The sequence below is a fragment of the Dipteris shenzhenensis genome, chromosome 17 (assembly GCF_047967505.1).
Source record: "Dipteris shenzhenensis isolate YYH24624 ecotype China chromosome 17, Dip_SZ_1.0, whole genome shotgun sequence".
NCBI lineage: Eukaryota > Viridiplantae > Streptophyta > Polypodiopsida > Gleicheniales > Dipteridaceae > Dipteris > Dipteris shenzhenensis.
This window is the reverse complement of record NC_141612.1, coordinates 29,576,520-29,590,451: the sequence shown is the minus strand read 5'-3', so window position 1 is coordinate 29,590,451 and position 13,932 is coordinate 29,576,520. Positions and strand designations below refer to the sequence as shown.

Here is a 13,932-nt window from a genome sequence, read left to right as displayed (position 1 = left end):
ACCATGAATGATGAAAGAATTACTTAATCATAAATTAACTATGCCTGGCTTAAGATCTATCTAAAACGCAATGAGATTACAGGAGCTGGGTCGAATTACAATTTTGTAATTTTCAAGGTGCTTCAAACTCACAGCTTGATATACAATTTTGTAATTTATCAAGAAAATGAGATATAGATTGCTTATGAATCGAGCAAAATTAACACCCAAATTTTGTGTCTCTATATGAATCATTCTTGTATTTGGCGGGTCAAGCCATTCCTATTACACCAGTGCTGGAATTCTGTTAGCAGAGCTTTGAGCCTTTACAACACCTTGTCCCCTTCAAAGCAGTACTCATTCCTTCAAAAGGGAAAGTTTGCCTGAAATAAAACATGGACTAGCAAAACTATCCATCCAAAAAGATACAAAGATCTATACATGACTACAACCAGAGTTACAAGGAACCAGGTCAACAGCAGAACCCTAAAGGAAGCTAACTGCTTCCAATTGAGATCTCCATCCCATCGTCTGCTGGCTAATTTGCTGAGGAGCAACCTGCCACACTGTCTAAATAAACAGTAACAGCACATATGCAGTAAATGAGAGCTGGGAGTCCCTAGCCTCACCTTACAAACCCAATTATTGAAATGGTGTTAGTAAGAAACTTTTTATTACTGTATGTATGCTGTCAGAAACGTGGGTAAGGCTTTCCCTAAATAATTCAACCAACCTCAAATCATGATTTTTTAAAACTGGAATGTACAAACCCGTGTGCTTCGAGGTGATACAAATTTTGGGTAGAATACAGAAGTTGCTACGATCAGAAACTATGTTTCAACTGCTTTCTTCACTTCTTCAAAATCCCCCTCACTAAGTGCTAAAATATCTGGGTATTTGACGTCTTATCTTCAAATGTATAGATAATACAACCCCCCAACCCATGGGCAATAGCATGGGCTAGTCAGAGCAGCACTTCCCGTGCCAAACAATTTGTCTGAACTTAGATTGGCTTGACAGAGACTTGGGCCCAGCATACATGGAGTGGCAGCAGCCTTTACTTGCTGCCCAGTATGAAGCACAATCTAACCACAACTGAATTTCACCTGATTCTTTTAGAATGATCAGCAAATTTGCTCTGCTTCTATGTTTGATTCACCTTGCTGCTTTGTCATTTTTCCTTGTTAATTTCATGCCTTTGAAGGGAGCCATCCTTGATTAACCTACTGCTCAGACTATTGAACCTTTCTCGTGAGTAATTCCGAGATGCCTTTCTCCAGTCTGTGCCTGTGCGCATCATGCTAGCAAATTCTTCATAGCTGATTCGACCATCCTGAGGAAATCACCACCCCCGGATTGCAAGTTTGTGGTTAGCAAGTAGCAGGAACCTGCTTTAAATTATAGAAAACTAATAATGTGAATGCTGAAAATGGCTGTACAAATAAAAGAAAACTGAGTACCCAGGCAGGGCAAAAACAGACTATCTTTAGCAGATTATATGCCCCACCTTGTCCGTGTCCACTTCACTCATTATGTCATTAATCATTTCTGTGTCCTCCGGGCCCAGGTCATCTTTCAAGGCATGTTTCAGTTCATCATTGTCGATGAATCCATTTCCATCAAGATCAAAATGAGAAAAGGCCTTCTGCAGATGCTCATCATTATCCATCCTTTGAAGCTGAACAGTCAATGCAGCAAATTTACCGTAATCCAGAGTCCCATTTTTATCAACATCTGCCTGTACAAAACAAAGCAACAAAAACCACCTCAGTATCGCCAATAATACTTGCATCACCTCTAAAATTGGAATTGAGCTTTTCTTACAACAAAATATGCAAGAAGAAAAATGTAGTGCAAAAGCTCTTCATAAAAGGCTTCCTGGTCAACAATATAAAACCACTTTGCACTTTGGATAATGCCATTTGGATTAAATGCTAGATTTTGGAGCACACTGACTGAGACTACAACATAGCACTATTCTAGATATCTGACCTCGGTGCTTCTCTTTGTATATGGAATACTGTGGTGTGACTCTACTTCATCTCATGTCAATCCATAGCAATCTTTTGTGAATCCTGCTTCATCTCTATTTTCCTTAATTTGTATACAAATATTTCCAAAACTGATGGTCTTGTCTATGGCAGAAGCCTATCCACAATATGGAACAAACCCTCCATTCTATTTGGAAGTTTCAGAGCTGCCAGCTTTGCATTTCGATTGGATTAGGAATAGACGTACGAGCTGTTTGGAAGAAAATCTACAGACATGTGATGTTCATCCTTGTCAACCCTTCAGCTTTAACAAGTACACTTTCTTTCAAGAGAATGATCAGTTTTGTTTGCAGACAACTGGTGGAAAGGAAGTAAGGATCGATCAGTTTTGTGCAGAAAACTGGTGGATACGAAGTAAGGATTGATAATGATGAGCAAACTTAAGAGATCAAAGACAATGCAAGTACAATTGGCAACCAGGGATTGTATTTGTTATCTCAGCTCTCTCACTGTTCTTATGTACATACACCTTGGATCATTGACAAGTTTTGTATTTCAAGTAAAACCAGTAAATAAGAGCAATGGACTGTTATTGGGCCAGTCACATGTGAGTTTCTTGGAGCAATGGAACAATTTCGTTGTTAAACAGCTCAACCAGTCCAATTGCTGCAGCAGTCAAGTGCAGGTGCACTACTCCTTTGAAGGCAAAACGCATCATACAGGATGCGTATTCAACAGGAACACGTTGACCAAATTTAGAGGAAACATGGTGCTCTCTCTATCTCTCTCTCTCTCTCTCTCTCTCTCTCTTTCTCTCTGATTTGGAAGAGTGGATGAGAATACACAGCAAGGAGCGTGGCCGGATTGCAGGCTATGCCCTACTAATTTGTTGGAGGTCAGCATCTCTTGATGTCACATGGTAGAGAGTGAGGGCCTTGCTTGTGGATGTGCACACCCTGTGAGAGGTTAGGGTAGGTCATGAGTGAGGGTCATGTTGTGGGTGTGCCCGCCCCCCTGAGAGGGTAGGGCTGAGGTCAGATCTAGGCCCCACCTGGGCAGATCTGCACACTGATGAGGCGCTTCATTGTGGCCAGGTGAGGGGGCATGTGTGGCCACTTGTAGAGCAAGTGATCTGCCCCTTGGAGGCCTGTTATAGGCTGAGGTGGGCTGACCAGCACCTACTAGCTACTATGACATCACTAGCGCCCAAGGGTGGGTGTAGCCAGCCAAAAAGCTAGGAAGCTGCTTAAAAGAAGTTTTGGAACACCGCAACAAGGCACTCGGGCCTTGGGCTAGCACACAAGCTAGCACAAGAAGTACTAAATACATTACAATTTTGTACGAAATTTATATTACCCCTATTAATTCATAGTGGTCACCAGTCACATAGATCCTGAAGGGTCTCATGCAGCCTTTAATACAGTCATATCATATCATCTCTCTCTCTCTCTCTCTCTCTCTCTCTCTCTCTCTCTCTCACCCACCCTGTTTGGCATATGCATTAATCAACTGGAAGAACTCATCAATGAGTTTGTAGCAGAAGAAGGGTTGCAAGGACCGCAACTGGGATTATGGACAGTGCTACTGTTACTATACGCAGATGATGTGGTTCTCTTTGCATACGACCTGGACTCTATGCACAAACTACTAAAGGTGCTCAAGACTTTTTGCAGTGAAAGTGGGCTGCAAGTGAATGTAGGAAAAACAAAGATGATGGCAGTATGTACCAATCAGCCTGAGCATCCTCCTGAGATCACTTTTGATGGACAGATTATTGAATATGTCAGTGCCTTCAAGTATTTGGGGATTAACATCCTGGCGGATCACAAATGGTGGCAATGCATACACAGAAGGATGGATACTGGTTGGGGCAAATACTACCAGTTTGAGAATGATTGCAGGCACACTGACACCAGGAATCGAAAATTCGAAATGTATTGTTTGATGCATATGTAGTGCAGACAGTGTTATATGGAGTGGAAGTATGGGGAGGTAGTATTTCAGCATCTACATGGAATGAGATTGAAAAAATGCAGAAAGCATTTCTATGCAGGCACCTTGGTGTCAAACCCACTACCCCATACTCAATGCTTCTTTTGGAAACAAGTAGGAGGCCGATCGAATTTCATGCATTGATCAAAGTTATGCAATATTTGCTAGAGGTGCAGTAAATGCCACCAGATAGACTACCTTATAGAGCATGCACTGCCAGCACAAAGCTTCGAAAGAATCACAAAAGTAAGATAATTTGTACAGGGTGGGCAACAGACATAAGGAAATGATTCAGCCGATGGAAAGTAGACGCATACTTGACCATGCCGCCTGAAAAGGTCACCATGCAAGAATTTCAATGTCCCTACTAAGCACTTTGCAGACCCACCGGTTGACAAATGAAAAGAGGACAAAGCTGGAGTATTATCAAGACAACATAAACCCTTCATGTTAATCTATATACATGTCCATGGATGTCATGACAAGAGAAATCACTAATCTGTGATTAGTAGACATTAAAACATTATTATTATGTTATACACCAATGGTGTAACATGTATTTGTATTTATGATGGACACCGACCGATTTGTTATGGCGGTGGATCATCTGAGTAGATAGGGCTAGTTGAGCTGGAGCCACTGCTTCAGACGGCATCGAATTTGGACATGTGATACTTATTCTATTAATAAAAATGTGCACACACGTGTCTAGGTCCTCGGGACAATAGGAAGAAAAGGGTGCATTAAGGTGCATTGAATGGTAGATGCATGGGTCATAGGCTAAGGGTAGGTGTAAATGGGAATATGAAACTTGAGTGATCTCAAGGGACATTAATGAAAGGGTATCACCCTTTCATTGTGAATCTCACATTGCATTCTCTCTACCACATTGCATTCATCCATCATCTCTTCCACCTTGCATGTAGGTCGAAAAAAAGAAACAAGTACTCTCACGAGGGCACTCTTCCCCATTGGAGGACCAATCGGCATTCAAATTCTGCATGCATTGCACACATTTGCATTCTCGAAAAGTGTGGATTTTTCACATTAGGTATCAGAGCGGTGACGATCCACGAACGGGACGAGAAGAGGGTGACAGTTGTGGACGACAGAAGTCGCAAGAGAAGTTGCGGAAGAGGATCACGACCGACCGATCTCCGAGGTTCTGAGACAAGGGATTTTTCTGAAAATTTCTGGTCTTGAACGGTGCACGGAGTGTCCGCACGAGGTGAATTGCCCCCCCCCCCCCCCCCCGTGTGCATGTACCCTTAACATCCTTACGCCGTTCGTGCCCGCACCAGGTGAATGGCCCCCCCCCATGTGCATGTACCCTTAACATCCTTACGCCGTGAGGAAACGGGATCCCCCGTTCTCCCCAACGGAAAGCCGGATCGGAATAAAATTTCTTGGGGGTGATCCACCCATCAAGTACCCCCTATAACGGTATCTAGAGCTCCAATCCGCTCAAAACAAGTAGCCCAAACGGAGCGTACCAGTTTACAGCAGAAATACAAGAAGAAAAGCTTGAAAGAGAAGGGAAAGGAGGTCATTTTAAGTGTCTTCTCAACACAAACGAAGCGAGAGTCGGATAAGTACCACCAACTCTACAACACTTGACTTTTGCTGTAAAATAAACCTCTTTTTTTTGAAATTACAGCAAGACATTTTCTCTCTTGTATTACTAAAAGGAAAGAATGGAAGGGGAAGGGACATATGACAATGAACTTATTCCTTTTCCTCCATTACCCCAAGGAGAGAGAGAAAGAACACCTTCACCCCCTCTTGAAGAGGATGGATTAGGTGAGAGTTATACACATCTTGAGTATGATAACCCACAAATAGATTTACAGCAGTCTCTCCTTCAAGAACCTCTTGATAGGGAGTTCTCCTTTCGTAATGAAAGAAGAAATGAGACCAGCCAAGAACAAAGTGATGAGTTCACGCTTTCAATTCAAAGCCCAGTACACATGGATTATAATCCAAGTGCAAGAGGAAGAGAGGAGACTCTTGTTGATAAGCTGATTTTCCAACTTAGCAATATGATTGAGCAGTCCATTATGACAAGATTAGGGACTAAGAGGACTTTAAACTTTAGGGATGAAGAGTTAAGTAACCCTTCTAAGAGGTCCGAATTCCAACCGCGAGAGAGAATTGAGTTTCCCAAATATGATGGGGCAAGGGAGGCTGACAAAATCCTCAATTGGATTCGTCATTTTGAGCTATACTTTGCCCATCAAGACAAGACCGAACAAGAGAAACTTGCTCTTGCTACATTGCATTTGCAGAAGGATGCTCTAATGTGGTGGTCCTTGTCACAAACAAGAAAAGAGCCTATTCATGAATGGGCTAAGTTCGTGGAGCAACTGAAAGCCACTTTCATGCCACCGAGGCATGAAGAGAACCTAACAATACACACCTCTTCATGCACACATACCCTTTAGGACACACCCTTTCAAGGGTAGATGGCTCTTCTCTATTATTTATTTATTTTTAAAGAAAAAACTACCAGCTTTAATACTAGTTTGGTAGAACGACATACAAATTTCCTAGGATACTTTTATGTCCTATTAGCTTAGCCACTTCTAGAATTATTCAAAAGCATGCATAAGCTATTTTGGGGTTTTTATTATTTGCCACAATAGCTTATATGCTGAAAAAAACTTGAAATTATTATGGATTGGAACTTGCACATATTACTTTGAGTTTTATTGAAAGTTTTAAGGTCAACCTAACACCAAAATCTCAAGCTGTTTTCTCAAGTTTTAGATAAAATGGCCATGCTTCTTCATTAGAATGAGTTTTTTTAGATTCTGTAAGTTTTAGAGTCTAAGGATAACTATAACACATATGTTTAGATTGCTTTGGAGCTACATAATCATGCTTATTATGATTTATGGCCTCAACCGTAATTTGAGGGAATGCTGACAACGAGGCAAAATTTAATCTTTTGCAAATACTTTGACACGTATAACAAGTTCTAAACTCAACCATACTTTGTATATGTCTTGAATAGGAAATTATGGAGTAGCGTGAGTTTTAAGGGGACCTAATATCATGTAGAACACCAAATTCAAACCGTATTTTGATTGTTCATTATGCTGTAATTCATGCTAAATTCAAGATACAAGGGTTAAAGGGTATCACAGGAACGTTCAAGATTTTAAATTATACTTATAGGGTTCCTCTAATCATGAATGAGTGATACCAATTTAAAAAAGTTATATGCATAACACTTATATGCGAGATAATTCAAAATATAAAAGCGAGGTTTAACATGGAACCTATTTTACTAGTTGAGATTAAGACTCCACATAATCTATTGCAGTTTTAGCCTTTACTGTGATGTGGTGACTTTCCTTGTGATATAATATTGTTATAGTTAAGGTATGACACATTGTGGCTATTATGTGTAGTATATAACAATGCTTCTTTATGAAATGTGACTTACAATGCAACCCGCTAGGCTAACCACTCTTGCTAATTGCTAAATCAATCTTGCCAAAATGACTTTTTAATAAATTTTTGTCACTCTTATGTGTTTTATATACTTATAAACACTCTGTAAAAAATGATAGCTCATTGAAATCATTTTTATTTTCAGCATGCTAGGCACAGAAATTTACAGTTGTGGGGATGAAGAATGAAGGTATCCTTGAAAGAGCTTTGGGAAATGATTATTACTATCACCTAGGGAATAGCTGATTGGAAAAGCTATTTCGAGCAAAGATGAAGATTTCAAAAGTAATGTTGAATCAGGGATTGTTTGAGATGAGGATGACTGAAGGAAGCAATCTGCCAATGCACTTGAATGCATACTTGTTCAAAAATATAAGAGACAATCCTGTTGTCTAGCCTATCAGCAGAATATGTCTAGCCTCTTGCTTTTTCATGGGAAGAACTTTTTCAAATCAAGGATCTCAACCGGCTCGACTCGTGACCCTCAAAGAGGAATCAAAACAACTCCTACACACAACAAAATTCAAAAAATACACAATATAATTTAAACAAAGGATTCTCCCTAGAACATTATCGCAATATGCACCGATGAGTAGATAGGGCCCATCAAAATGGAGCTACTGCTCTAGATTCTAGATGGCACCAAATTTGGATATGTAATACTTATTTTATTGATGAAATAAAGAGAGTCATGCATTAGACACCTAGTGTCACAAGTGCCCCTGCATTAGGGTGCATTGCGACACATTCAGACCTAAGATATTTTGTCGTATGCTGTTGCCCCATTCTTAGTTCAGGGACGAGTTAGGCACAAGCTACGTGGGTCGATTCCCAGGCCAACAGCAGAGCAATTCGGATCACCAGGGTAAAGCCTTGCAAGGTATCCACCTAGCAACAAGTTCAGTAGAGGGGAATGTCATGTGCACCTGTGCAAGGCACGGGTGGCAGTGACACCTAGCTGCACAGTCATCAATTCGCTGCAAGCATTCAGGGAATTTGGGGCTATCCAAGCACGGCAGCTGGGTCGCCCACGGTATGGCCCAAAGGGCTGACCAGGTCAGGTCAAAATGACCAACCAAGCACATAGGTCAACCGACCCTGCAGGGCGGTCAACCCACTAGTATGGTCGGTCAAACTGCCAGCCAGACGGCTGTTTTTTACAGCCCTATTTAAGGGGCTATTTGCCTCTCAGTCTGCTGATCCAGCCATCCAGACGCACAGTACCAGCCACCTGCCATCCTCCATATACCCTGCAACCAGGGTAGCATATCCACGCAGCAAGGGCACGATCTGGATAGCAGCAGTTCAAGGTGGTTCCAGTTCTGTTTCAGGAGCATAGCTCGTTTCTCCCAAGTAGCAATTTCTGCCTCAGGTAGGGGAGTCAGTAGCTAGGGCATTTTTGCCAGCATTTATACATCATGAATAAAGCAGTGTACAGTAGTTAGGAAGATCCTTTGTGTCCATGCTTGAGGTCTCTATTTACTTCCATCTATGCACGCACATACAGTTAGCTTCCGCACAGTAAGTCACCAAATGTTAAACCTAGGTATTAGAGTGCACCTTAAGTAATTGGGCTGATTGGGGTGGTACAAAGAGGTGTGAGCCTCTTACCTGGGCCTGGCATCCCACCGACATGTTCAGCACCCAACGGTGGGTGTAGACATAGTATAAACATATGCTCTCACACATATACATATATCCACACATCACACACATGAGCAGGTGTGCCCAAATATTCAGGCAGGTGTGTGAATATTTCAAACCCTACCTATTGTGCTCTCCTGTTTTTCAAAAGAGCATTCCTGCTTGGCACTTGGCAACCATGAGAAGAAAAGAAATTATGGCTTTTCACATCTTTGATGTAATGTTTTCCACATGTCAGTGAATTAAATTTCACTCTTTAAGACATTTTAAATAGAATAAATACCATTATAAGACTAAGGAATTTCCAATCTTACAGGTTACAAGTTTTGATAAACGGGGAAAAAAACAGAGAGAGAGAGAGAGAGAGAGAGAGAGAGGGCATGAACAATTGGGCTCTTTCCATTCAGCCCAAAATTTCCTTCACAGTTTTCCTTTCCAAATTCTGTCATTTGTGATGCTAACTTCTAAGCTCTAATTGGACAGCAGGAAAGAAATGTTGGAAAATCTTTTGCCCCCTTCCTCAAATGCTTTTCCATTTTATACACACGTGCACACATATGAGCACTCAAAGAGACATCAATCCAATAGATAAGAACTCCTCCAGTATCATGTAAGTTCTCGTCTTTTGAAAAAGGTTAATTATCATGTCAAGGGTGTGCCTACAGAGAAATGGAGATTATGCCCTGTTTGTTTTGAGCTATAATTTGCAAATTCAGAGTGAGACATACAAACAGTCGGATATCTGAGCCTGAGCTCAGTTGTCAACTAATTGTGGTTGAGGAAACTTAGATTAGGGATTGCTAATTTTCTATTATGAGATCCTCACAAAGTATTCAATGTAATAAAATATTTGTTCCATTTTTCTGCTGGCTTTCCAGGAAATTTATCCTCTTGAGCTGAAAAAATACACCTTTGTAAGGCTAGAATATGTCCAATCATACAAATTTAAATTTTTTGTTGTTATAAAGTCCAAAAATGTAAAAAGAAAATAAAAGAGAAAATGAAAGAGAATAAAAAAGAGGTAACAAAAACTTTTTTGAAAAACAAAAGGAAGACAGACTTGAGCTGAAAAAATAAGCTTGATTTTAAGTGCTGGTCATAAGAAGTCATGAGTTACTATGATAACTATGTTCATCTACATTGTGGGGTAACAAAAATAGAGCAACTTAAATTGGAGGCGGAGAGAAGGGCATCACAGACGGAGAAGGTACTTCAAGGAAAAACAATATCAGATCGCAAAAGAAGAGAAACCAGTAAGCAATGTACCCTTCAAAAGATTCCAGAACCTCCAGTATAAAACTGTGCTAACCTACGATATTAAACCGGAACAAAAAAATGAAACTACACACATTGGCATCACTACAAGCTGGATCTCAGTTGCTTGACTGAGTTTAAAAAAGAGCACTTGTGTGGCAGCCATTTGGGAAACAAGAAAGATGAATAGATATGAAAGTGACACTTACAGCCTCCATCAATTGTTGGATTTCATTTTCAGCAAGCTGGGAGCCAAGCTTGTGCAGGCCCACCTTGAAATCTTCAAAACTTATTTGCCCATTGTTGTTGGTGTCCATCATCTTGAACGTGTTCCTGAGCCCATCAACTTCTTCACCCGATAAAAGCTCTGCAATAACCTGTAAAACCCCTATGTAATTAAATGCTCTGTTCACATTAACATAGACTAAGCATGCAAGTTTTCAAAAACCAGCCCTCTACGGATAGTCCTGAGGTGACGTGTAGCATACTCGTAAAGCCTTTTTCTTGAGCTTATTCATTGCTGAGAATTGCTTCAACCTTGAGCGCACTGCATCACCAAGGGGAATCTCCGGAGCCTGTTTGGCATTTTGCAACCATGGATGGTCTGCCAATTTTTCAAGAAAGGAACTAATGTCACATACATCCAAGACATCAACCAAAAAAAAAAGCCTGCTGTGATCAAATCAAACGTTTCCCAAATCAGCATCAGCCTTCAACTGTGCATTTTAGAGGACCGTTTTGTTTCAAAATGAATCCAACACATTAATCGAAAAGCTCATGTTCTGATCAAATCAAAATCTTATTCAACTCAGCATTAACCTGCACAAGAAAATCTATGTATCCACCAAACGAGACAAAATTTAAGCTATATATATGCAAATGCAGTACCAAGAACTTGCTGAGCTGAGAGCCTGCGCTTAGGGTCAGGTTCCAGCATCTGTTGAACCAAAGACTTTGCCTTCTCAGACACCTTTGGCCATGGATCCCTTTTGAAATCTATAACACCACGAAGGATGGCCTGTGCAACCCCCTGCTCCGTCTCTGCAATACTCGAATGGTTTAAAAACAGTAATGAATATTCCGACATAATCAAGATGGAACATGAAGAACTTTTAAACAGAGGACACATCCCAGCTACACGGAGGGGTGCCTGCGCTTTGGATGATATGCATGGAGACGAACCTGCCCAAAATGGAGGTACACCACACAGTAGAATGTACAATATGACGCCTGCACTCCATACATCAACCTCAGGTCCATAGTTACGTTTCAACACCTCTGGAGCCATGTAATATGGACTCCCAACAATCTCATCGAATGTCTGTCCTGAAGCAGAAAAGAGAGAACTTGAGCTGGCAACAAGTGGAGAGGCTTCACGCAACTGCGATCGGAATGGTGACATTTTGCCCAAGAAAAAAAGAGGGAAAGGCAGATCCAGTCAGCATCAGAATAAAAAGGTACCCGGCTTGAAGAAAACAGAGAGGCCAAAATCGATGGCCTTCAGAGGTGAATTCTCCCGCTTGTTTGCAAATAAAAAATTCTCTGGCTTCAAATCCCGGTGCATTACCCCTTGCCTATGGCAAGCCTGCACAACACCTCTCGAGTCAGCTACGAAAGCAAAATATGCGTCTACTGGGAGAACATCTTTACAGCGCAAATTTCTTGACCACTTTTTGCAGATTCAAAAAATCTACAAAGTGAAACGAGAGGAGCACCTGCACAACTTCTACTATTGTACGCGTGACCCCTGCGGCAGCTCGTTCGTGGTAGTGCCCACGAGCGACGATCCGATCAAAGAGCTCTCCCCCTTCGCAAAGCTCCATCACGAGATGAACGGCCTCGTCGTCTTCAAAAACAGTCTTGAGGGTCACAATGTGAGGGTGCGACGGCAAATGATGCATGATGACAACCTCCCGCCGCACGTCATCGATGTCCACGGCGGTCCTGAGCTTGCGCTTGGAGATGGATTTGCAAGCCAGCATCTCGTGCGTCTCCTTGTGCGTGCACAGGTAAGTGATACCGAATTCGCCCCGTCCGAGCTCTCGACCTAGGGTATACAGCTCCGTGATGTTCTGCCCGACCTGGACAGCGACGTCACCGGGCAAATTCTTGAGCACAAGACTTTTGGAAGCGGAAGGGGGGGGGTGGAAAGCATCGTGAGCGAAGGGGTTAGGGCGACGTTCTTTCTTGACTTTAGGGGAGGGAGAAGCACAGCAATTCCCCATGGTAAGGGGGAGGCATTCAGGAAGCTCTAACAAGGGATCATGGAGGAGGGAGGAGGGAGGAGGAGGAAGGAGGGAAAAGGGAGGAAGAAAAACAGAGCTTGAAGAAGGGTTTGGCTATGGCGGACAGCAAGCTCTGTTTCTGTGTAAAATCTTTCTGTCCAAACCAAAAACGAAGAAGAAAGAAGAAAGACAACTTTTGCTACCATAGTCAAACTTGTTACCGGCCACTCCCGGTCTCCTCCCGGTCTCCCGCCCCCTGCCCCCCTCCACTTGTCCCCTTCCCCTTCCCCCCACAGCCTACCGCCAGTCCCCCCCCCCCACACCTTTTTCGAATTTCTTTATATTTGCCCTTTTTCCTTTTATCGAAAAAGTTTTTCCATTATTCTTTACTAGTATTTTTCGCCTCTTTCAGTTCAAGCCTTGCACGCCAGGTTAAAAGAGACCCCCCTCTCACCAGTCAAACCTCACCATCACAAGTGAAAACTCCACCTCATCAAAACTGTGCTCTTTTCGAAGCTTCGTTCTTCTTCCGCCATTGGGCAACGTAAACACATCCGGTAACCCATGAAACAGAAATTTCTTCTCACACCTCTCACAACTCGGATTTGTTTGGAATGCTCGAGTCTCCCATGCCCCACACATGATCTGCTCCCATGGCTTCAATAGGCACTCCTTGCCGCTGTCAATGTAGCCTGAGAGGTGTATGACATGGCAAACACAAGGTGGTGGAATCGCAATCTTTGTGCTATCTTGCATCTACTGATGGTGCACACAAACAAAATCCCAAAGAGTTCACTCCACCTCCTCGATACATCCAACTTCCCATCGGCACATTTCCCCCACAAGCAAACTTACCATAATGCCCCTCTGTGGACTCCTTATTTCCCCAAGTGAGGTTTCCTCATAATCATGCATGCACATGTAAGGATTGCCATTGTTGCATCAATAGGCACACTTGGTTTTGCTCGACGAGGGGTCAAAGCAAAAGGCAAAAAAAGGTCCATCCTCCCTTCATGCATGCTCTGCTCAAATGATATGAACTTGTCCTTCCAGAAGCTTGCATCCACTGCGAGTGGTGCGAATTGATGACAACGAAAAGAAATGGTAGCAACTTGGACCACAAAGCCAATACTAAAACCCCACCAATCATAAAACAATACATGGATTCGAATCAGAAGTAAGAATGAAGGGAAGCGCCACAAGAAGAAGGTTTGGTGGGGGAGGAGGAAGTCCTTTGCCTATTGAGTACCTACATGTATAGTATGTGACCCACTCTAAAAGCTAACAATTTGAAAACTAACAAGAGCTTAGAAAAAGGTGGTAGGTGCAACTTATTACTCATGTTCGTTGACAAAAATGTCTAGGTATAGAGTAATTCAAAGTCATGTGTC

General features: G+C 42.1%; 1 protein-coding gene across 2 annotated transcripts; it reads right to left on the bottom strand.

The window, feature by feature from the left end:
* Nucleotides 1–219: 219 nt before the first annotated feature.
* LOC147891958 (calcium-dependent protein kinase 13-like) lies at nt 220–12,707 on the bottom strand. 2 transcript variants are annotated; one of them, XM_087388973.1, is made up of 8 exons: nt 12,032–12,707; nt 11,778–11,901; nt 11,499–11,642; nt 11,205–11,357; nt 10,805–10,920; nt 10,526–10,693; nt 1,487–1,717; nt 220–1,312 (listed from the first exon to the last, which is right to left on the bottom strand). In XM_087388973.1, exons 1-8 carry the CDS (start codon nt 12,539–12,541, stop codon nt 1,151–1,153), a joined length of 1,608 nt encoding a protein of 535 aa, XP_087245099.1. In that variant the 5' UTR covers nt 12,542–12,707; the 3' UTR covers nt 220–1,150. The 2 variants fall into 2 exon arrangements, with proteins under 2 accessions (XP_087245099.1, XP_087245098.1); XM_087388972.1 differs by having other exon boundaries at nt 11,205–11,642.
* Between the last annotated feature and the right edge of the window lie 1,225 nt (nt 12,708–13,932).

Coding starts and splice junctions, on each gene's coding strand:
- LOC147891958 (XM_087388972.1), bottom strand. CDS start 12,541: ATGGGGAATTGCTGTGCTTCTCCCTCCCCTAAAGTCAAGAAAGAACGT. Junction 10,921..11,204: donor CTCAGCTCAGCAAGTTCTTG/GTACTGCATTTG, acceptor AAAAATTGGCAG/ACCATCCATGGTTGCAAAAT. Junction 1,718..10,525: donor TCCAACAATTGATGGAGGCT/GTAAGTGTCACT, acceptor TGTTTTGTACAG/GCAGATGTTGATAAAAATGG.